The 25776-nt window shown below is 36.5% G+C and overlaps 1 protein-coding gene across 2 annotated transcripts; it reads left to right on the top strand.

Annotated features, from left to right (window-relative positions):
- Positions 1-773: 773 nt before the first annotated feature.
- On the top strand, positions 774-25217 carry Arglu1 (Arginine and glutamate rich 1). 2 transcript variants are annotated; one of them, XR_016194998.1, is made up of 5 exons: positions 774-1115; positions 4053-4178; positions 7742-7967; positions 12420-13752; positions 19480-19535. XR_016194998.1 is itself a non-coding variant. In XM_089248769.1 (5 exons), the coding sequence occupies exons 1-5, from the start codon at positions 961-963 to the stop codon at positions 19642-19644; spliced, it is 756 nt and encodes a 251-aa protein (XP_089104895.1). In that variant the 5' UTR covers positions 783-960; the 3' UTR covers positions 19645-25217. The 2 variants fall into 2 exon arrangements, 1 of the variants encoding a protein (XP_089104895.1); XM_089248769.1 differs by having other exon boundaries at positions 783-1115; positions 13669-13752; positions 19480-25217.
- Positions 25218-25776: the final 559 nt, after the last annotated feature.

Below are 25776 nucleotides of genomic sequence, written 5' to 3'. Positions count from 1 at the left end.
TTGCAAAAGTGTCCCGGTTTTTCCAATTTTTCACATGATGCCTACTTGGATTTTTATTCTTTTTTGAAGTCAAAGATTGAAAATATTTATAAATATTTTATGTCATAAATTATATTATGATAATTACAACTATAAATAAGACCATTAATTTCCAACATTTGTCTTGTCCAACGTTTTATTTCGTGGAATTCAATTTGAATCCATTGCCATTTGCAGTAACGCTTCGTTTCCCGTCATCGCGATTTTTTCCTTAATTTCAGCAATATGTGGCAACTTTGTGCACTTTTGGTCAACTTTGTGCACTTTTGGTGTTGTTCTTGGCAATAACTGGCGATGTCCCGTATTTGGAATCCCAATTCCCCATATTTCTCCCGTAGAGAAAGTATGGTCAGCTCACTTGAATCGCTCTCATGAATCAAATGACTATACGTCCCGTTTCAAAACTGTTGGTGGTGTTTTCATGTTGGCCCCCATCCTGACTTCTCTGTAAAAATTTCCCATTTTTTCCGAAGACTAATTGAATTTTTTTTTCCTCTATCAAAAACCTCCAGCAATATTTTGGCTCGATTTATGTTGGTGATTTTTCCTCTCCAAATTTTCCGTATTTTTCCTCGAGAGAATATGGTCACCTTCATTTTGCACGATTACATTTATCCACTGAGCTATAAGTTCAGTGCATTTATCCTAGATTATGGAGAGTGGGAGACATCTCTCATTGGTCCTGTTGTATGTCACATCACCTCTCCAACCAATCAAGATCAAGTAATCGACCATTTCCTCCCCTAACGTCTAGGATCAAATTTTTGTCTTCTGCTGTAAAAAAAAAAAAATTGGTGTAACATGGTCGGAGATCGTGTGCAATTACTATAGCGAATTTAGGGTTCTGTGTATTTGTAGTACACGTCGTTTTTACAAGATCGTGATTGTTTTTGATTGTCGTCTTGTAGGATTAGTTAAGCAATGGGTCGCTCTAGAAGTACGAGTCGATCTCCGTCGAGGCACCGCCACCGAAACAAACGCAGTCATAAGCGGTCCCATTCCAAAGACAAAAACGCCAGAGATAAAACTAGCAAGTCGTCGAAAAAGGCTAGATCACCCGAGCGAATCAAAATTAGGTAATTATCTTTGAATTATCTCCATTGCTAGAAACATTATTCCTGATTGCTGAGACAGTTATCCTTCACTTTGGGTTGAATGGTATTTCATCAATTCACATGCAAATACCGTTTCAATCGAACATTAATTTGTAATGGGAACAGCTGGAATAACAACCCTTTTCGCGATCCCAAGATGGTTAATTCTCAATATACAGTACACCTTTTTGTCAGTTTTCAAATGCATTAGAACAGCGGTATGGTGCCAACAGTCATCCTGGAATGAAAACGTTGAATTTGAATTTCGTTGATGGACCTAAATGTATTTTATCTACTTATGGGCACACCTCAAACGGTGACGGACAAAATCCTCAGTCCCATGGGTGTTCTTTCTTTCAAACCAAGCGCACAACTCTTGTTTATCGCCATGGGGACTACTGATTGAGTTGTGCCGAAGTGTAAGTGCGTGTACCTAACAGTATGTAGTGTTGTGTGGAATTTTTAGTGCTGCCATCTATGTTTCAAATTATGAGCGAAGTGTAGTGATTGAATATTTGTATCATTGTAGGCCTGTTTCTCTGTGGCGAGACTTTTTAATAGGGAGATCCACGCCTTTAAGCCTGAGACCACAGAAAACCAACTTCAACCACCACTGTGGCGATGGGAAGGTTCGATCCCGGGTCAGGTACCAGGACGTGGCTTAACCTCTCGGCCAATCAAATGAAGGTATAAGACGATGGATTGGCCAGGAAGGCAGACGGCGATTAAATTGTGATATTAATCGTAATGATAGATCAACTCTTATTCACTCAGACATGTTGAGTTAAAATTAATTTTTAATAACCCAAATTCTTAATTTCTTCCCTTTCCCCCTTTTTTTTCCTATGCTCATTTAATTTACTAGAATGGGCATAGCAGTAAATTTGAAATTCAACGGCCAAAAAGGTCCCCAAGATGAAGATGCGGCATAAGCCACACAGCCGGCTCATGCGGTGCTGGGGCTTCATATAACTGTCCATGGTAACGGATCCCGGGTCCTCGCGATGTAAGTTGCTCTGACAGTTTGGACACCACAGTGGGTGTCCTTTACGCGATGGTACCAAGAATTTTTTCCGCTACCGAAGAGTGTGTGCTAATATATAGTAATGAAATACGTTGAGGACTTTCAACATAATTAAAAAAGGGTCTGTCAACGGAGAGGTGTCCACTTGATTGGAGTTATGGGATTTCCAATTTTGGATTTTGCCTACTCTTAGGCTTTCTGCTTCAGACAGGAGCACCTCTGGGGCTGCGTGGAGGCACCACTATGGGAGGGGAGCCAGACCATTGTTTAGAAGGACTTTGACAAGAGTCCTGGAACACATTTTAAAAATTAATGACAAATGAATCAATTGATATAAATGGTGTGGTTTGCACCAAAATATTTATCATGGCCTAAAATAGTTTTTTTTTGATAAATTTTAAAAAGTTTAAATTGTACTCACAGGTGGTGCTGTAAAATAAAAAAAACTCGACGTAACACATAAAATGTAACATGAACAGTGCATAATTGATGTTTATGACAATTTGGGTTATATAAAACTATCAAATGTCAATATGAGCACCTATTTTAGCTTGGGCTACATTTAAATATATGAAAGGGAGGTGCTCATGTGTTGAAATGTAGCAGTTTTATATAACCCAAATTGTGTGTCATTAACATTAAGTAAGTACTGGTTTTATTGCATTTTCTGTGTTATGTTTTATATGTTAAGTTTTTTGTTTTACAGCATCACCTGTGAGTAAAATTTGAACTTTTTTTATAAATAAAAAAGCTCTGGGCCGTGGTAGACATTTTAGCTCAAACTGCACCTTGTTTTGTGTCAATTGGTTGGTGTCCAAGACTTCTTGTCCGCTCCCGTATTTTTCAAATACAGTGATCTCTCACTCTTATGTGTCAAAGCCTGGGGGGGGGGGGGGAGTAAAGGGTGCCGTGGGTGCTCGAACACTCACTGTAATTTATGGCATGGGTCTGAGCACCCACTGACTTGATTCAGAAATCAAAATTTTTTTCACAAAGATCAAGACGACTACCCGCACACACACAAATTCTAAATGCTACAGATGTCCGTGGGTGCCAAAAACATGTCTCGTACATATGAGACCTTTCCCTTCGAGCCGCTCTTGCCTTTGAATCTGACTGAAGAATATGGTAAGTAGTATTGTTTTTCCAGTGCAGGAAATGTGCCGATTTTCAAAATCATTCTAATCATTTTTTGAACTGACATTTGCCAAGTTGGCTTACATTTGCTTATGGAATCATAACCGATTTTGGCCACAGCGATTCTTCAGAGTCTAATTCGTTGCAAGTTATTATGTATAAAAAAAATTTTCATGTAGGATTCATCGAGCCCTGCCTTATATTTTTAAACTCTAAGATGTGAATTTGCTAAAATATTAATATGCAAGGCCTGTGATAAGTGATGCTCTCTCAAAAAAAGCTGACTTCAGATACAAAAAAATCTGCTCAGGCTAAATCACTAAATAGGCCTATACCATTTTGGTGTGTATGAAAAATTACCATAGCATACACAGAAATCACAGGACCACATACGTAAAAAGAAAAATTAGAGGGGGGAAATCTATGTTATAGGTTCATGAGACCTGGCTTCATAATTCCCGGTGCTATTTCGAAAAAGACTTGAGTGTGCTATACCAGGGCTTGACAAATACGGGGCGCAGGTTTGCTGTGGGAGGTAAAAAGTTGATTTCAGAGCCTAAAATGTCTGGTTTACTATAGTTAGTGCGAAGGACCACGTTAAAATTACTGTGTATATGGAGCGTAATCATATTGATTTTTTAATAATCAAACATACTTTATTTTTAAAATATGCTTTGTATATGTCTTGAATATATTTGAAATTTGTAAAAATGTGCATGAAAAATAGCTGAACTTGAATCTTGATTAATTGTTTTTAGGAAACGTTCCCCTTCTTTATCATCGAGTAGCAGCAGTGACGGAGTAGATGGTCTTTTCAATGCACATAGGAAAAAGCTGAAGAAACTGGATGAGGTTGAGAGACTAGCTGAAATGGAGAGACTTAGGTCAGATCGGTTACCTTACTCATTCTATCTGTTCAACCCTCACTGCGGCAATGCCAAGATATCTTGTCTTCTTAAAAACCCTCTCGTTTCCGGCAATCCTGGGCCCATCCAGCTCTGTACAGAGAGCTTTGCTTGATAACACTCTTTTTCATTTTCTCCCTTTTCTAATTTTGTCAATCAAATGCCATTAGATGTAGTCAGCTTTTGTTTAAAGTCTGATTGGGGGGGGGGGGGGGGAATAGAGGGGATATTTTCTTTTTCTTTTCTAGATAGTACAGCATGAATAACAGTAAATTATCTTTTTTTCTTTGTATTTTGTGTTGGAAGGGGGAGGAGACAGTTATCAGCTCCGTAATTGAAAAAAATATATTATTGAAAATAAGTGACAATTTCTAGAAGATTTAGTGATTTCCACTGCAGCAGTGATCAAGCTTACTACTGCATTGAGTCCCACGTTGAGGGGTTAGCACACCAGTCTCTCGGTGAGGATAAAAAAGGCTGCTGTTCGGAATTTGCAATAAATTTTAGGTCCTTGTGCTTAGAAAATGACAGTGGTACGACAAAAATGATTAAGGTGGATCAGGAAAATTTTAAAAGTCCCTCAAAGGGTTAATTGACATTGGTCTGTTACCTGTATAACATAACCATGGGCGTACCCAGGATCTGAACAACAGGGGGATAACTCACGATACTAAATTGATACGAGAGAATGGCATTCTGTGCTGTGTGCCAATTATTACACTTTAATTTCCCTTCTTGGGGGGGGGGGGCAGCTGCCCCTCGCTGGGTACGCCTATGAACATAACCGCTGGTACTCTTTTTGAAATTGGCATGATTTAGATTCCAATTTTTTTTTTTTTTTTTTTTTTATTATGAAAATCCACAGAAAACTTGAGTGGTTTTTTCATTATCAATCTGTAGTCGTCCTAAAAACTAGGGATGGGACAAATAATGATTTGGCCAAATACCGAATATTCGGCTCATGTTTTGGCATGAATGCCAAATATTCGGTGGCTGAATATCAGTTTTCTTAAAATTCATCAAAATTGTAAATAAAATTAGTGTTTTTAATTGAAAATGAAATTGGTAATTTTAAATGATACAGAATTTCAATTACGCAATTCATAATTTAAATAAATATTAAAACCTGCGGTAATTGAAAGATTTTTATTGTCATGATACTGACAATCAAATTTAACGATGACATACAGTCAAACTTGGGTAATTCAAAGTCCACAGTCACTGGAGAAAAGTTTGATTTATTCAAAATTGAAATTATCCAATTAATTTATTCTGCACCTGTAAAAAGGCTACAAATTGTAACTTAATCATCAAAATTTTTTATAAGGGGAGGGAGGAAGTAGTTATCAATTATTACAAATTTATCATCAGTTACGAAACTTTCCCAAATTTTAATTACTTGTAATTATAATTGATCTTAGCTATTGTTCTGGAATCAACATCACTGCAGAGTTCCTTGACCATGCTTAAAGCTTTATTTATGGAAACTTATAGCCTTATTTATCATGGCCGTCAGTTATGAAACTGTTTTCTAAATTTTGCTTGTCATTCTTATGCTATAAATGAAATATACTTTTGTTAAGTATTATAATTTTCACTTTTGATTATAAAAAGATTCAGAGTTTGAACCTTGATCCACAGGTTGAACAATATAACTGGTATCAAGTGGTTCACGTTCTCTAAGCACTCTAGCTGAACAATATCAAAATTGGCACTAAATTATAATAGAAAGAATGGAGAAAAACAAGATAAGAGTCAAAACTTTTGTTTTGAAAATTTGTTGTTTATCAACTTGGTCAAATAAAGCAAAGTCTTTGTGTGACTTTTAGAATTTTTTCAAACTAACTTTGCAGAGATAGAAAAATCATAAACTTTTTCCCCCCTCCAACTTCGAATTATCCAAAACATTCGAATGATACAAATTTTAAAATAAATTAGGTAGAAAACTCAAGGGGGGGTTCGTTGAAATTATCCAAAATTTGAATTAATCAAGTTCAAATTAACCAAGTTTTACTGAAGGCCAATTCCCAATATACAGTATACTGTTTGCCGCCAAATTTTTGTGTTCACCAAAACAGCGATATGTCACCAACATAATTCATCCAGGTTGTAAAACGTAGATGACGCCACTGCACCCGATTTTCTTTTCCAGCTTATTGTTGTCATTTCGTTTTGTTTATTCGTTTTGCTTTTTCCGTGCCATTTTTTCACGCTATTTCTTGTTTACTTTTTTTCGCTATAATGGCTGATCGCATAGATTTAATGTATCTGCACCAGATGCAATTCGAAGGGCTGTGGAGCATTATCGACTTCTGTATGAAGATGGGGCCTGTGTTCAGGCATTAACCTTGCCATAGCATTTGTGGTGGTCCGAGGTTGATATTTTCAGGTCTGGGGCAAGGCCCTCCTTATCGGCGCGAAGTGATGTTCGAGAGTGCCGAGTGTGACTGTTCACGAGGGTGGCAAAGCCATTTTTGTGTCACAGGCATGCATTGTATAAAGTACGGCCTACAAGTGTTTTATGATTTTTATTGATTAAATAACTATATTGTTAATATATTTAATATATATAATTTTTTTTATTTCTATTTGATTTTAATCGTTTTTGGGAAATCAAGCAGTAATCGTAGTGTCGAAGTGGGTTTGGCGATAAAGTAGTCACCAAGTATACCATATATTGAAAATTTACCCTGCTGTGTATTGTATTTTAATATATTACTTAAAGAATCAATTTTTTTCAACACTTGTCACAATTGTACATCTAATCAAGAAAATGTCAGGCATTATTTATTCTCGATTAGTAATGGCATCATAAAATTTGACTCATTTCCTTATTTTTCCTTTTTAAATGTTCTTTGCCCTTTTCATTAGCTAGGTATGTTTCTTGTCTAGTTACATCCTGCAGTTAATGAACTTGTGTAATTCATGCTCACTTCCACCATATTGCAGTAGGATTCTATTTTCAGTTTCATGTTTTCTTTATCCTAGAAATTCACCCTGACATGGCCGCTTTCACAGAAAGGGATATGCATACGCCACACAATAAGATATAATCGGAAAATTTTTAATTCATGTAAAAAATTCCAATTAATATGGTTTTTTAAAATTAGTTTGTCATGGTCAGATTTATACAAATATTCGGTCAAATACCTAAGCATTATTTGGCCAAACCGAATATTCAGCAAAAGGGCAGAATACAGAATAGCGGCTGAATATTCGTACCCCATCTCTACTGAAAATAGACCGGTACTGTTTTACATTTTTTTTTTGTCTGTCTGTCCAGTGCTTTGGAGTAGTTTTTTCCAGACTATTCTAGGGAGCCACGAATAAACTATGACTAGAAGGAAGGAGGCCATGGGTGGCAAAACAACGAGGATTTTTTTTTTTTATATGGAACGTTGTGTTTTTACCTAAAGCAGAAATGAATTTTTAAATGTTTTTCCTCCATTTTGCACAAAAATTTGATATCTTAAACACAGCCACTTTTAGCAATACATAAATAATTTTTCCTAAATTATAACCATTTCTAAACCATCTTGCAGGCGACAAAAGGAATTGGAATCCAGACTAGTTGAAGAAGAAACGTCTAAGCGAATCGAAGAAATCGTTGCGAAGAGAGTCGAAGAAGAGCTGGAAAAAAGGAAAGATGACATCGAGAAGGAGGTCCTCAGAAGGGTCGAGGAAGCAAAAAAAATTATGGAAAAACAAATGCTGGCTGAGCTCGAGCGGCGGCGGCAAATCGAGATAGAAGCACAAAAAGCGAAGGAGGTAATATCAGAAATTCAATCGTATAAAATTTTGAGAAATGAGTAATGGGTTTTTTTTTGCAGAAGTCTGGTAAATTTAAAAAAGGAATATCAACTCTGGTGTAAGGAAGAAAATGTGAGGATTAGTTGTTATATATGATCTGCCAAGGAATATTAATCCCTTAAACATTGTTGTAAATGGTCTTATATATATCTTTCCATATGAAAAAGGGGAGAAAATTTATTTTTCCCAAAAATTTATTCAGACGAACTATTACGTCCATCATTCATCCACAGTAGAAGCAGTTTAAAAGTTCATATAAGACATAAATGTTTTATGATTATAAATGATTATAGTACAGATTTACTTTATTCTCAAGGTTTTTCCTGTGGCTGAAATCAGGAGGTGTCTAGCTTACACCATCGAGTAATGAATCATGCCAAAGTGTGATACGTGCAGGCTGGAGATTTGTTCTTAGATACAATGTCGATACTTTAAAACAGCTGGTGAGGTGATCCAAGAGTGATCTTATGCTTTTCCAGCCTGTCAGATGTTTCTGATTTGTCATTGTAGACTTGAACTAATATCACTTGAGAGACTCTGCACATCTGGAAGGATGTTATTGGACAAAAGGATCTGAATTATATCTGATTGTCTTGCACATTTTGTTTACGTCCACAATGACCTATCAGAGTAAAGCATCTGCTGACAAGCTGGAAAAGCAGAAGTACATGCCACAAACATATCTTGAGATTCTTGCCCAATCACACATGAGATTGGGGGGGGGGGGACCCAATTGCTGAATAATGGGACATAATCAGACAAAATTTACCCGAAGGTTGTACCTGGTGGTGATAGTCCATTTCTAAGTGGTCAATCTACCATCTTTGAAATTAAATTTTTCCTAATAGAAAAGGCAATGATGAAGATAAGTTCCTTGTGCTCAGTATTTCACACCAACAAGCAACAGCAACAAACAGATCTTATAATTCGGTATCCAATAATGTAACTTGCACACTTCTGATGTTGCCAATCTGAGAATACCAAGAAGAAAATGAATTCATACTTCACCGACAACAACATTTCGCTCAGAAAATATTCTTCAAAAACTGAAAATGGCTTCCAATGAATAACTGGTTGATGCTGTTTTGCTATAATATCCAATAGGTTTTCCTCTATTAAAGACTAAGTTTGTTATCTTTAAATGAGATGCTACCCTCAGTGTATTGAGATTTAAATGAAGTTCTGATTTGGGAGAGGTGGAATGCGTGCATTGAGTTTTTTGAATGAAATTATGCTCTATGTATAACTTCCACAAAATGAAAAAGGCTTAGTTTCACGCTGTCATTTTTAGATTATCTATTGATTGTGAGTTGTCTTCAGGCGTCGATCTAATGTTCCGTTCTTTTTCTTTTTTTGGCAGGATCAATAGATCCATTTAGGAAAAAGAAAAGACATAAGACAGTTTAAAAAGAAAAGTTTTTCTCCCTTCATTTAGAGAATTGATATTTCTTTTTTGTCTATATATGTATGTGTATATTCTACGGAAAATGTTGAAAAACAATCAAGCTGCATATGTGCCACAAGCTGCATATGTGCCACAAGCTGCATTAGTTATATTGTGAGGAATATTTTCGCATTAGAAAATCTTACGAGAAAGGAGATGGTAAAACATGTATCGATCAAAGTTTATAACTTGAATTTTCAGTGCTTTAAAGCGTGTTCGTGTCAGCTTTGAGGTTATTGATTTGACATCATCTGGTTATTCAACTCAGAATAGATGCAGTTAATTTTATTTACTATTTTTGATATTACTAACACATCTTATTTTTGGTTTATGAAAGATATTTTTCAGAGTTTAAAACCCGTTGACGAATTTTTTTGCAAACAATGCTTGTTGGGTTGGTCAAGTCACTTTGTAACATTTTTTTTCATCATTAACATTCTTTCCATCTATCGGGTGACCAGACATCCATATTTAAAGGACTTGTCCCGAATTCATGGGTGGTTTTTGAGTTCACCCCAGGAGAACATGTTATAATATGATTTAGTCATACTGCAGGATTCAAATGGGCATATTTGGTGAAAACTGGCAATATTTAACTAGGTTTAGCAAGAGTCGGCTGCACATCCCAATGATGCAATTTCAAAATCTGGGCATCTTACTCATCTACGCAAGTAGTTTATTTACTTTAAAGGAACAGGACTTGTTTGTTTTGTGATATAATGCATCGAATAGCCCGACACAATCTATTTTTTCACCATCTTAGTGAGTTCGAATCCTAGCAACACATGATGCATTATAATCTGTGGCAAATTATTGACAAAGAAATAAAATTATGTGCCAAAAATTTTGCAAATGCGCTGCACACCAACAGAGGCATGAAATCTCATAGCTACTGCACTACTGTCATCATAAGTTGTGCGTACACATTACTACTTTTAAAAGCAAAGCTTTTACAAATTCATATTTTTTTGCATACTGCAGTTAAAAACAAGAAATTCTGAGATAATTTAGGTATTGTGTTACCCATTCAAGCTCTTCTCAATTTTGTAGGGTGTTGCCAACAAATTCTCTATCTGCTCTTTCAGTTCGTGAACGGCCATCATAAATTTATTTTTACTATTAATTTATTTAGAGTCTGAATTAATGTATCATTTTATTATTTTAATCCTTTTTGTTAGAAGATGTGTTCTCAAGGCAATTTTGGCTTTTGTGTCTTTAATTTGTATAACTTTCCGGATTTTTTGTAGGTTTTTTTTCCAATTTGCAAACAATCACGAACTACCCAATTCGTATTGGGATATGTGTGTTACTAAAATGACCCTCTGAGTGTTATTAAAATATTTAGATACATGTATATCGAAACGTATATGATATGTATAGAAATATCTGCAGGCTTATTTAGTGTTTTGCACTAGGGTGGTAAGTGATATTCTTTTTTCTGTTGATATGGATTTTCGCGCAAATGCTCTCAAATTCATCTGGAGCAGTGATTCTCTTTAGTTCTATCAACATGCTCCACAGCAGTTTTTGGCTAATCATGCAATCAATTCTGGATATATATCTCAAAATATGCAAATAGGAAGAGCTTGTGTGTGCCTGTTTTCTTTAATTTATTGCTGTAATTATATGATAGGCGTAAAAATATAAAAACTTTGATGCTGTTCATTCTTGGATGCTTAGGTACTAATACATAGGTTACTGAGAGATCTTGATACCATTTTCCAAATGAAAAAAGAATTGAAGGTAAACTTGTCAAAAGAAGAGGAGAAAATGACTCGGATGCCCTCAACTCACAGGGTTTTTTATCACCATTCGTTGTTAACAAAACTGGTTTTATGCACCAGCTATAGCCTATACTAACCTTGGTGGCGTTTGACAAAGAATAGTGAAATTTGTAAACACTATATTTGAGACAGCCAATGGAATTATTGTATTGGAACTTATTTGAAGAAACTGCAGGGGAATCAAGTTGAATTGTAACCTCCAAATACTTTTCTTTACCTCCATAAACACTCACAGATTGCTAAAAATTTGGTGTAAAGTGACCATTGACGCTAATTGATTATTCCACTATAAGGCCTTGAAATTTACACATCTCTATGCTATGGGCTCATTACATGCCCCTTCTGGCCACGTTAAAGTAACTCAGTACACCTCGTACTGAAAGTCAAGATGATAACATGACAGGAGTGGACATGGTAGAAGCTCATAGTGTGGAGGTATGCAGATGTCAAGGCTCTACTCCACTTCTGATGATAAGAGGTAATCATTTTGCGGATTATTTGGCAGTAATAAAATGAATATATATATATATATATAAATTGGAGTACTATTTCTCCTCTCGCGGATTCAAATGGGTTGAATGGTGCTGAAATAATATCAGAATCACAGCAGGAGCTATGTGCTACTATGAGAAGTCCCACACAGCATTGATCTCTTGACAAAAGACATGGGAGGGGGAAAAATTTATTTTGAGTCACCTTATAAACAGTTGGTGCTAATCAGTTTGATTGGCTTGATGAAGCTTATGTAGCAAAAATGAGCAAAACTCCGCATTATACTTGTGTTTAAAATTTGCAGTATCATTTTTCTTGAGTGCATCTTGCTACTTTGGGCCTTTGAATTTACGTTAAAATATCCAAAATGCTTTAAGAAAAACTGGTTGAAAATTGCACGATAGGGCTTTGGTTAAGCTGCTGTTAGTTATGGCTATTTATTTGTAGTTGGAAACTTGAAAAATCAGTACAAATTTTGTTGCGATAGTTTCATAATTAGAGGTACAGAGTCATTGGGATGTGTTGCCAAGATTATAAAGTGATCTATGCCTATGGCACAAGTTAATTATTTTTAATGTGTAAAAGAAAGAAAAAATTTTAAAGATAAAATTTTTCTGTTTATGTAATGATTCAGTATCACTGACGACTCTTAACATATTGGCTGAATGGTCATATTGACCTCGATTGCAGCATTCGTTGGCGCATATTTGTCTCTACGTATGGTTAGGAAACACTTTCTCTCTGCTTCAAAGACGGAAAAAGAGAACTGCAATAAACTTTTTTAAAAATTAAAGAAAAAAAATCGACGTGGAATTTCAGAGAAGGTAAGCGATGATACTTTACTTTTTTTTTCAACAAATCTGAAACCTCGAATATTCCGTAGATCCAAATGTTATTTTCATGTCTCTGATGTCTTTAAAAAAAATGTTCTTTTGTCATTGTCTTTCAATGTGTTAGGTCGTGTTTTTGAAGAAGTGATTATTAAAATAAAGTTCTCGTAACAGGTTTTGTGAAGCTGGTTCTTTGAGAGTAAGTGAGAAACATATGATGAATCAGTTCTTTTCCGTTCACAGTGTTATGTGACCGAGTATTTATTTCAATAAAGTTAGACAACTTTTCATTCTTTCGCAATGTGAAGCATTTTCGATTGTGAATTGAAATTTTTATACATTCGTGGAGAGATAATTATGAAGCGTACATTTCAACAAGAGAAGAAAGCTTTCACTGTTTTAGCGGCTGCAAGTACAGGCTTTCAATCTTATCGATGCTGTGGATGAAAGGAACTGATTCTCTTTAGATTTTTTTCTCTATCTGAGTAATTTTTTTATAAGAGATGAAGCGAGGGAAAAAGATTTCGGTTCCCTGAAATTCATCTTTTTATTTTTACGATTTATAGATTTTATTTCGGTGAAATGATATGATTTGCTTACATGATTGGCTGTGAGTTTTATTCTCTTTCAAGTATATAGGTGCAGTATTACATTCAAGTCATCCTTATGCTGTTTATGGAGCTTAGCATATGAAGCCGTAAAATGAAAATTTCAATTCTTAAATGTGTTTTTTTCCCTAGATATATTAATATTTTCATTGTTCTTTTTCCTAAATATTTTTGATGTAAACTGAAAAAATACTGATGCAAAAATGAAATACATTAAATATCTTGAGCATTAATATCGATAATATAATCCCACAGAATAAAAGGCCAAGTAAATGTAAGGTATGAACCAAAACACAGGGAAAATGGGGAAAAGCAAAAGAAAACTTGCTTTAAACATATGATACTGCGATAAAGGAAATTCTCCTTTTTATGAGACACACACATAGTCTCACAGTTTTCAGTAATTATCGGTATCGGATCAATTCACAGTTTATGCTGTTTTTCGGACCATGCTTCTATGTGCTATGGTGGTTCTTTATTAACTTTATACCTGTTTCTTAGGAGGAAGAACATAAGAAGAGGGCAGAACTAGAAAAAATCCTCGAGGAAAATAATCGCAAAATCGAAGAGGCGCAGAAGAAACTGGTAAGCAAATCAACATATTTTGTGTAAATTTTACAATTTTGAGTGCGTGAGGTAACCAAGAAAAAAGTTTTTACTGTTTCAGTCTTCAGAAGAAAAAAAAGCAAATCTTGTATGTCAATCTTAATGCACACAAAATCATCCAGCATCTTTTGTCAACATGTCAGTAACTGTACGATAGCCTGGTGGTGAAAATTATTTTGAATATGTCGTGCTTTTTCCTTTTTTTTTCCTTTTCCTGGAAGTTTGAAATATTGAAATATTTTTTTATAGCATGTTTTTTTATAGCTCGAATGTGTCGAGACGTAGTATGACACCACAAAAGTGGGGAAGGGAGTCATAATGTCCGGTGACTAAAAGAAATGCTGCCCAATTTTCAATATTTTGAAAATTGGGGATCTTGAATGCAAAGAAGAAGTCAATTCCAAGTCTGTTTCATTCATAAATGAATGAAAACAAAATGATAAGGATTCCCTTGGAGGCGATAATTGCTGTTGATGTGAGCTGCTAAGGAGACTACTAAATCATGCATGCACCTCGTATACATTCCTCTACTGAATTTCGAATGAATTGGTACATGCCGGAATGTGTGTGTACATGTTGTGAATCTAATGTGAAGTTTGTATCTGGGTAATACTGTTATGTGTAGTTCTGCCTGCAATTTTTCTAACTATGAGTGAAATGTAATGATTGAATAATTGTGCTTTTGTATGTCTGTTGGTCTCTGTGACGAGACTTTTTAGCAGGGTGATCAACTCACATTTTTACTCCTCGAAGTTGGGAATACTAAGGAGACTGAATATTGGTAATTCCGGATCTTGTACCATCAGATTATCACCTTTTCTGTTCCCTGGAAGTATCACCTTTGTGGAAAAATGTTCCTCTAAAATTTAGATCGGTGATCCAAATGGTTGGAGTCTTGTGGCGACCCCTTATATACCATGAAACCTTGCCACAACGATATTTGATATAACAATAAATCTCTTTAACCAGTCAAGTGGTTACGATAGCATTTGCCATTGCTGCCATAGGTAATGGTGTTGCCTACGACAGCATTTGCAGACGCGCAGACTTTTTTCGGTCTTTTTCACCAGTCAAGTGGTTAAGACAGCATTTGCCATCGCTGATATGCGTAATGGTGTTACTTACAACGGCATTTGCTGACACGCAGGCTTTTTCACATAGATATGACGAAATAAATTGTCATACATGTGCTGCCATCTCTGTACAGTCATCCTTCTACTTTATTATCTCATCACTAGATGGAGTTGACAATTATATTTCAAGGTCTGAGATTATTATTACTATTATCTTTGTCATGTTTTGCAAAGCTGCATCCCCATCGCTTTTTTTTTTCGATTTCCGATTCCCTTGCAAGATGCATCTGTTTTATTACTCATATATCTTTTAGCAAAGGTTCAACTGCTATGGTTCCACATAAATCCATCAACAGCATTTCTTTTAGTCACCGGACATTATGACTCCCTCCCCCACTTTTGTGGTGTCATACTACGTCTCGACACATTCGAGCTATAAAAAACATGCTATAAAAAAATATTTCAATATTTCAAACTTCCAGGAAAAGGAAAAAAAAAGGAAAAAGCACGACATATTCAAAAAAAGTGGGCACTGCGGGTAACGCTCGGAGAAATTAATTGGACTGGTTAAAACAATATTTTTTCAAATCTTGTTTGGAATTGCCTTTGATATGATATTAAACTCCTCTCGATACAACAATATTTTTTACTACAATAAATCCCTCTATAATGATATTTTTTATGCATTGCTCAAAATGTCCTTCCGTATATTTTTTAACTTAAATCAGGGCTGGACAAATCCCAGGCACCAGGTCGCCATGGCAACTAGAAAATCAGTATTGACAACTAAAATTTTCTAAATTTTGTTGCTAAATTGGAGTCTAGACACAAAATTTTATTATTCCATTATGTCATATCTATTGACATGGGAAAAGTAAAGGAAAACATTATTTAAGACCATTTTTCCTGTGCAAAATATCATGCTTGGCTCCTAAGAAATTAAGACTGGCACCTAAATATTTTTTCAATTTGTCAAGCGCTGACTTAAATCTATTTCTGTTCCTCCAAGGGTGTCTTCTAACATATTCTAAAGTTATAAATAAGTTGTCTGTATCATTACTTAAAATGCAATTTAGTGAACCCCTCCACGCGTGTAAAACGTTTGACTGAATTGTATCAATAGACGAATCAATTAGACTATATATATTTTTGCGAGGAATAGATACTTACAAAAGAAGACCAACGAAAAGCAAATGCGCAGAAAAAAATATGAAATTCCCTATATATATATTGTATTTTGATACCCTAAGGGTGTATCATCTTCAGAGGATAAATATAATAATCGCTGTCAATTCTAACCACGCTTGACTAGTAAAGACATTTTTCTGCTGAGCAACCGGGAGTTAAGATTTGGCATCTAGTCCAAGTGGGATCCCTGGTCAACATGGATAGTGGCTATGATATTTATCCTCTGAAGGTGACACCCATAGTGTGTCAAAATGCACTACGGCAGGGGTTCTTAAACTGTGTGCCTTCAATATTTGTCAGCCCCCCCCCCCATGCTTTCAAGTCTATGTAGAACAGTGGTCCTAACAAAGGTTCTTGAAAACATTCTTTGTTAAACAGTTCTGGAGAGCCGGCGGAGCTCGTGTATAATCATTCATTGAATACGAAAAAGGGGCCCTGTGGGTGGAAAAGGTTTAAGAACCCCCTGCATCTGGGAATTTTGTATTTTTTCGGTATACTTGCTTTTTCATCGGTTGTCTTTTGTGATTATTTCAGGCTAAGGAATATTTACTCTTCCAATAGATACTTATAGTGCATGTTCTTGTGATATTAACAATGACAATTTGGAAGAGGTGTCGACAACTGCTTAAATTTCATGACAATGATAATTCTTTCAATGCAACAATAATCCCTCTATAACAATATTTTTCCTTTCTGCAGAGCAGTGTTATATCAAGATATTGTAAATAGAAAGCAAGAAAATCACACAACTCTGTGATGCCAATGACCTTGAATAGCAATTAATTTGGTATAAGGAAAGAGGAGAAGAGTAGTCTTTGGTTTCATGCCAATATCAGTCTATTCAAACAATTCAGAGAATTGTCTAAACCAGTGGTTCTCAACTGGGGCTCCTTGTGCACTCTACAGGGGCAACGCAGCCGCTCGGAAAAAATAAAAAAAAACCAGCAAAATTAAAAAAAATAATTATAGATATTTTTAAATAGTAAAAATAAATCATTAGTGTTGACGAATAATTAAAAAATTGACCTCGTAATTAGCTACTCTTTTTTATTTAAAATTTTTTTTTTGATATTGCCAGTTCACACAATAGAGTAAAATGTGTTATGGTTGAGCTTGACAGTATTATATCATGAATACTTGATAAAAATGGCACGGGAATCTTACTTAACAGAATTGAAACTTGCAAATGAAATTTGAAACATGGGTAGTAGATACGATGCTAACAAATTTTAATTCAATGTACTGTACAACAGGCATCTACCAAGGTGCTTCGAAGTACTCATATTGCTTGATACCCATTTCAATTTCCTGCTCACAAGCACTCAGCATCCCTAATAAACTCATTAGAAAAATTGCATTCAAGGATTAAAACCATACTGATTTCATGTATTTGTGCATAAAACTGCCAAAAGGGTGCTCATTTTTGATGAAGGATACAGGAAATGCTCACGACTGGGAAAAAGTTGAAGACCTCTACTGTACAATTTTATTATATAACATAATGTTTGCACTTTATGTATCTATGTTGATTCATGTATAGTCTATGAATAGCATAATTGATTTGTTGTAGCTGAAATTAGACCCATAAAGACTTGCGATTCAGAAATTTTCAATTATTACGTGAATACTGCTTGAACAAGAATTTAAAGAGTTCATATTCTCACAAACTGATTTTCCACAGCCATTATAACATAAAACTTAATCGCTTCAGAGTGGGATCATTTCCATAATTTTGGGTTTTGAAGTAGTGAAAAGATGCTAATAGATTTCCGACCAGGCAGCATGAATCTGCAGTCATCCACATGCTTATGATAAAAAGTGGAGACTCTACCACTACACATGTGCTTACCACGGCTTGAGACGTGTGTGTAAGAGTATCACTTGTATTATCAGAAACTTGTATGTAAATAGACTGATTTAAATATTTCAATTTTCATGATTCTGTCGCTCTACCATTAAGCACTCTAAAGACGTTTCAAAAATTATTCTTTTATGTAGGGTTTTAAAAGAAATCTATAGGCCTCTGTATTTTTTGTTCCAGACTCTGCCACGAAGCTGGGCTGGAAGAGATCTCGGCAACGGGATAAGTCCAGTGGCAAAGTTCTGGCGTTCATTCATTCAGGCCTCTGTATTTTAGTTGAATGAGCAGGGTGTCTACCATCAAGGAAAGGTCATGAAGTCCCAGAAAAGGCACGGAATAAGAAAAGGGTCATGGAAGTCACAAAATTTTAGAGAAGGTCACAGATTTTTTTATTCTCCAGGGATCTTTTTTTCCCCGATTCCCCCCCCCCCTAAAATCTGGGCTTTGGAGAAGCTGTGGCATTCAATATTTTTTTTCTTCTCTCTCAGGTTTCTTTTCTTTTTTTTTTGCCCTGGAGAGATGGATGGGTGAGTAGCAACAGAAAAGAACTATGTCAATGTGCAGGGTGGAGCAAAAAAGCTATTTAGCCTGTATGAGCAAAAAAGAACTTTTCTTTTTTTGCTTGTAGGGACTTTTCAACATCTGTAATATTCTCCTGAAGCAGTGTTCTCAGGATCACGTGATGATTGCTGGGAAGGGGGATTAACTGGCACAACAATTAAGAGTCCTCTTGGGAACAATATTGGTTTTCCATAGAAAGGACGTGACCCCCCCCCCCACATTATGGAGCAGGGCTACTGGATCTTTGGCGGGTCTGTGGGTCAAAGTTTTCAGTGAGTGGGGCTCTGTAGTGAATTTATAGCATGAGAAAACAAACAATGATAGTGATTGTCACTGGCCTTAAGGCTGCAGCCCTATCCTTGTGGGATCCAGGTGAAAAGGCACCAATTTCCCCTTTCCCCCCTCCCCACGAAGGAAGAAAGTTGTTTATTTAAAAAATTATCATCCATTTTTTTTTAATTGCATCAATATTTACTGACTAGCTATAGCGGAAAAATTATACAGTATACGCATGTGACAGAACAGGAGAGTTCAAGAGAAGACAAATATTGAACTCGTTCACCATTATTTGTGTTGCGACGCAATATTTAGACTGAATTTAAAGCATGGTGTCTACCATCACAGGAAAGTCACGAAGTCCCATAAAAGTCACAGAATGAGAAAAAGGTCATCAAATTTGGGCAGTCACAGATTTTTTACATCTTAAGGTTTTTTTTTCCAAATCACTATTTTCCCAGGGCATTCAGTATTTTTTCTTCTTTCTCTTATGGAATAATATAGAATAATATCTTATGGAATAATTTATGGCTTCCAATACAACAATGGAACAGGAGGTTTTTCTCCCCCACACCAAGCATCTTCCTTTGAAATTTCCGCAAAAGTAGAGGAAAAAGTGACTGTAATCATAATTCATGATTATCTGTAGACGTTTAAAAGATTTTTCATTTATAACTTTCATTATCTTCGTGAAATTTCTCCCACATTCCAACATTTACCTGATCGTTCTTTACCTTCCTTATACAGGCTGAAGAGAGACTAGCTATGATAGAAGAGCAGAGGAAAATAGACGAAGAGAGGCAAAGACTCGTTAAAGAACAGGAACGGAAAGTCAAAGAAGAGCAGCAAGTTATATTGAATAAAGGCAAGGTCCGACCAAAGCTATCATTCTCATTGAAGCCATCTGCCTGAACTTCTTTTCCAAACACGCGAATACACATTGCTGTGTGAACTTGACTGCTTTCAAGTGAAGTTACTTTCTCTCTTTGTTCGTGGAGGAGAATGGAATAGCTAGCGTGTTTGTGTCGGAAATAGCAGTGCCAGTGAATGCCAGAAAAAAACATTGGGTGCCGTTTTGAAGAACTGTACTCAAAAGGCTATGCTCATGATCGAGTTGTGCTGTGGTGTGATTATACTTTTTCGGTGTTCGTTTTCAGGCAAGAGAGGGGGTTTCCACAGCACTAAGATGAAACAGGGATAAAATCGTCGTGTGAGCAAGCTCATCTTCCGAACCCGTTTTGTTTCAGTTGGTGGTGACATTATAAAATAGTTTTTTTAGGATAAAACGTCATGAATCATCTTAGTTTGTTTCCACCGAATAATATCTATGCGACGTTGATTGCTGATGACTCATACATTTCAATAATTTTCAGTCCTGCGATAATTGTGTCTCTAATTGTAAATTGTGCTATTTATCGAGGGGTGTCCATATTTGTTGTGTCATATTTCACCCAGACTTTTTTTTTTTTCTGCCGAAGCACACGATAATAGATTTCGAGTTTGAATATCTGCGTGTTTCACGTTATATGTAAGGCCATTGATTATATACAATTGTTGAATTTTTTTCGTGAACATATAATCATTTGCTCAGTTCTTCACTAACCCAAACACGCGTGTATAAAATAGCAGCCAACTCGAGCAATATGCCTACTAATTTTTTTTGTTTTTTGACTTTCTATCCAGATGGCTAACTGTCTAGCAAAACGTGACCTCTGCTCATCTGCGTTGCTATTCAAAAAAAATTTTCATCATTCAAAATGAACTGAAAAAAGTATGTATGCAGTCTGACTCCGATTTAACAAATCAGCAAAAACCTAAGTTTTTATTCATTAAATCAAGGAAAATCTATGCATTAGGGTTGAGATTATAACAAATATTTACACACAGTTCAACAAATCAAGGAATTTATTGAATCGGAAATGGTTAAATCAGGGTTCTCGACTGTATTTAGTTTTTATGAAATGGGGGGGGGGGCTAAAAAATTACCCTTGACTCCTTTTTTTTGTCATATTTTTATTTATTCTAAGGTTTTTTCTGTTATAAAACCGACCGCCTAATTGATGCCGGAAGAAGGTAAATATAATAATAGAATATTGATTATTTTTCTAAACTTCAAGACTGAATGAACTTTCTTGAATGAAGAAATTGCAGCGCTGGAAACACAGAGCATGTATCTTGCATAAATCTAACTGAAATTTTTATTCGCAAAGATTTACGTAGGTTACTGCGGGGCTCAGTAAATCCAACACCATCTACAGCAGAAGGGCTCCGTGCGAAGCTTTGACATGTCACTGAAGAAGTCTATTGGAAGAAGTCTTCCCACCTGTAGCCATTGGATGTAGCAGGCTGACGCGTGCGATGTTTTCACCTGTTTTTGCAGTATATCCAATTGACTATGGGTGAAATGGACTTCTTCAGTGACATCACGAGCTTCGCACTGGGGATTTCTGATATAGATTACGTTGGCAGATCCCAGGATTAGAAAATTGGGATGTAGAATTTTATATGTGAGGTTATTAAATTTGATTCTGATTACACGGCAAAATTTTTTAGAAATTATGACTCAGTGTTGACTGGAAAGGGGTCATTGTGACCCAGAAAATAAAATAAAAACATTTTTTTTCCTCCAAATTTTTTTGGTTCATAAAAAATTAGGCTGGCACCTAAATTGTCTAGGTTACTGTTAATTTCTGTGTATGAAAGGCACATGTAGATGTCATATTGGTTATTGCAATGTTTTAAGCGTTGAAAATGGCACTCATAATTCTTTATATTAAATTATTTTTTTGGAGCAATTTTGAATTCAATTTCTCCGATCATGCTCTTTAACTTTGTACTTTGGTAGACTAATGTATGCTGTGAGGGGTCCATTGTTCAGTCTAGAAGATTCTCGCTCGACTAAAGACTAGCGATCCAAATACCCCAAAGGTTTCGTCACAATTTACAAGGGAAATCCTGTAGTGGAGTCGAGTTCTCTGCTGTTTGGAGGTGATTAAGACAGAGGTTATAGCTTCACCTTGTATTTGAAAAAATGTCAGGTTTGATTCGAATCGTGCTCACTTGGGCTGTGGACGGATCAGTTTGCTGCTAGTTGGAATAATCAATGGCGATTCAGCTTGACCGATGTCCTCTGGATTAAGAATCATCTTGTGTTTGAATCACAGGGCTTCATTAACATTGACAGAGATGAAGTCCTTTGAGTTAAGTAAGCTTGGCCTTTCCGTGATGTAACGGAAGGTGAAGTTGCCAAGCATAGCCTCCAAGCTCGCACCATGCATTGTCTTTGAGCGATTCGCTAAGCTCATGAATGATAAAGCCACCAAACTCTTGCTTGTGAGGATCCATCGAAGAAACTTTTGTTGTGTTTCCGGGATCTTGCAGGGCAGAAAACTGTGGCAACGCAGCATACCTGGAAAACTGAATATACATATGGTAGAAGTACCTTAATTCCTGCACCTTATTACCCCCATTCCTATACCTTAGTACCTACTTGCAAAGATTTTTAACAACTGGCTGTTGCAAAGATAAATTTTGGGAAAGAGAAAGTTTCTTTGCAGGGAATCAAACCCACGTCCTATCACTTTCCGGAAAGTGAAAGGACTTGGGTTCGATTCATATGGGTAGCGGAGAGTGACATCATCCTTTCATAACCTGCTTGGTTGACATACTCGAGCATGATGCAGCTGAAACCTGGCATTTCTCTGAATACAGTCATATTCGGCACGAAATTTTTTGTACAAATTTGTTCTGAGCAAAGCTGTTTACTTTGGAATTTTATAGAACTTTGTATACCTCGCTATTCTGAAAGCATATGAGATCCAAGCGTTTTTAGCGCATCATCTAATTTGAATAGGAAACATCTTCCATTTTATATTTATTAGCGTTCCTCTGAATCTGTAAGGGGAATTCATCCTACCTGGGAAAATTGTGTTTTTTGTTATTTGACTTTCTTATTGTAATGATTTGGGAAATTTGTTGCCAATGTACGAAAGAAAAATTTCACTTTTTGAAAAAGTTTTTTTTTGTCTGTCTATACGCAATAAAAGAATCGAGAGGTAAGTTATAAACTAGTAAAATTCCTTTATTTATGTCAACCATAATCTAACTTATGGAAATTTGACTTGCATGGTTCCTTTTTTGGTGGATAATGTCACTTTCGTTGTCTTTTCAAGACCAAGTATTGCATTTTACCATTGGAGCAAATTTTTTGTTGGCACTGCCAAGAATAGCCTGTGGTAAGCTTCCACTGAAAACGTGTTTTCTATTCAGTGTTTTTTTTTTTTCTTTAATTTTACAGAATTTCTTGGTTTTTTTTTCCTTGATACACTGTGGGACTGTGAAAAAATATCATTGTAGTGAAGCCTATCTCGAGATAACACCATCAAATTTATATTACTTCACCGCGCACCAACCCCAGATAATTATCAATATTGAGAGGAGTTTCACATACACTGATGTAAGAAATTAAGAGAATTTCAAGACTTGGTCGATTATCTCTACAACTACTGTACCGATTTTAATGAAATTTGATATGCACATACATTTATACAATACAAAACAAATAACCATTCAATAATTGTAATACACACGCATGATCGTGCATAACACTCGTTGGAGTCAGAAGGTATGAAACAGCGTTTGCAGAATAAACAAAAAAATGGGTATGGCCCCCTCTTACAGGTCTCTCAGCGTGATTTCATACTTGAGATAAGGCAGTTTATCATTTCCTGTGGCAATTGGTCCCACTCGTTCAGCAACGCTGTTTTCATTCCCTGGATGGTTCCCGGAGGGGAGTTGCAATTGCCCTTCCCAGAGCGTCCCAGATATGCTCTATAGGGTTAAGGTCTGGAGATCTGGCTGGCCAATCCACATCAGGCGAATATCCTCACTCGTCGAGCAGAAGAGCTCTATGTGGCCTCGCGTTATTGTCCATTAAAATGAACTCTCAGCCAACTGCACCCCTGAAAAGGCGAACATAGGGCTCCAAAACCTCATCCCTATACCTCACACCAGTCACAGTGCCTCTTTCAAAGACATGGAGAGGTGTGTGGCCATCCAACATGATGCCTGCCCAGACAATTAAACCACCTCCGCCATAATGGTCGATTTCGCGGACATTGGAGGGTAGGTAACGGGTCCCTGGTTCTCTCCATATGAACGTACGGCGAGAATCGGTGCTTAGGCTGAACCGGGACTCATCAGTGAAGAGAACGGTCGCCTATTGATCCATACTCCAATCTCTATGCTCTCTGCACCATGATAAACGAATTCTCCTGTTCGTAGAAGTGAGTGGGACGTAAACAGCAGGAATTCTTTGCAAACAACCCTCTCCCATGAAGTCTTTTGGAAACAGTCACCCTTGATACACAGGTTCCTGTGGCTGCATACAAGTCATGAGAAGCTGTAGCACTCCTGTTACGCCTCGCTATAATCGACAAATGGCGATCTTCTCTGGCCGCCGTGGCTCTTGGACGACCTTGCCCAGGCTTTCTCTCGATGGATCCGGTATCGTGGAACTGTTTCCATAAGACGACGCTGGGCGTTAAATTGAACTCTCTACAAATCTGGACTTGAGATTGGCCTGCTTCTAGCCTCCCCACAATTTGCCACCTCATTCCATCATCTAAACGTTGGTGGTTACTCATTTTTACTGTTACAATTTGAAATTAACCGATTGCTGCAAAATAACAGCAAGAAATTCGCCGAGGTGTGCTAGCGAACGAAATGCGTCTTAACTTACGCGCGCTTATAAAGCCTGTTTCTCTACTGGCTCCGCCTACACACACGTGTACGCTTACGTATTTGACGTACAAGACTTGCATTTTTGTCTAGAAGCAGTGGTTTTACATTCAGTTCAGTTCTTTTCATGAAATTCGATAAAATATGCAAATTCTCTTAATTTATTCCACCAGTGTATAAGACTATAGGCCAGAGGTCTTCAACCATTTTCCAGTCGCGAGCACCGAACCCACCATTAAAAAAAAACACCCTTACGGCTAGTTCGACATATAAATACATGAAATCAGGATTTCAATCGTTCAATTCAATTTGTGCAAGGTGTTTAATTGGAATGTTGACCAAGTGGTAGCGAGCACGGAATTGCACACTGGTATCCATCACTCTTGGTATTTCAGGGGAGAACCGTGATGCTCGCAAGCAACAGATTGAAGATGCCTGCTATAGGCAAATTGCAAATAAGATTTGAAAAAATGTTGTAAAGGGATTTATCATTATATTAAGTATAATTGTTGCAAGGATTCACTGGATAAATTTTAAAAACATCTTTATATCGTTATTGACAGCACCTACATTGTACCACAAAAGTCTAATTTCTGTGAGGTTTCTTTTTACGACGATGATTGAATATTTTTGTTGGTGGATTTCGAACTTTTTAAATTATTTTACTGCATGGAATGTTTTTTTTAAGTAACCCTGCTGTGCTGTTGATTTGTTACGTTAAATTAAAATTTTGACTTTTTCATGCATTTCGGTAACAGTTGTATTTGCAGGTCTTTTTATATATACCCAAGATTCTTTCCTAGAGGAAGAACAGGCTTTGTGTGACCTTAGCTGCTTACTTACAGAGCAGGGACTGTGTTCCCTTTTGTGTTCCAGGGACCTTCTGTGCCAATAATACGAAGACCGTGGACACCCCCCCCCCCCACCTCCCACACACAATATTCAGTATGAAATAATACATTATTTACACAATACAACAAATAAATCAATTAGACTGGTTTTTTTCAGACCAAGATATCAAGGGGAAAAACAGGTGTTTTCTGGATATTATGCTGAGGTGAACTTGGAAAGAAGAGACAAGATGACTTTTGACCACTGCCCTCTTGCATACCAGGCAAGTATACTACCATCTACACCACTGGAGATACGACCCTGCCTTTCTTATCTTGCTCACTGTGGCGTGAGGCACTGAAATATAGTGGCATTAACAGCCTCTCCTTAACTTTAGAAAATGCCCCCCCCCCAGGTGGAATGGTATATGTATATATATATACTAGGGGGGCTTTGCCCCCCTGCCGCCTTTGG

This window comes from Pholcus phalangioides, unplaced genomic scaffold, assembly GCF_987345545.1.
Source record: "Pholcus phalangioides strain wild (caught in Gottingen) unplaced genomic scaffold, Ppha-v1.0 ptg000020l_1, whole genome shotgun sequence".
Lineage (NCBI taxonomy): Eukaryota > Metazoa > Arthropoda > Arachnida > Araneae > Pholcidae > Pholcus > Pholcus phalangioides.
This window is presented reverse-complemented; position numbering and strand designations above follow the sequence as displayed.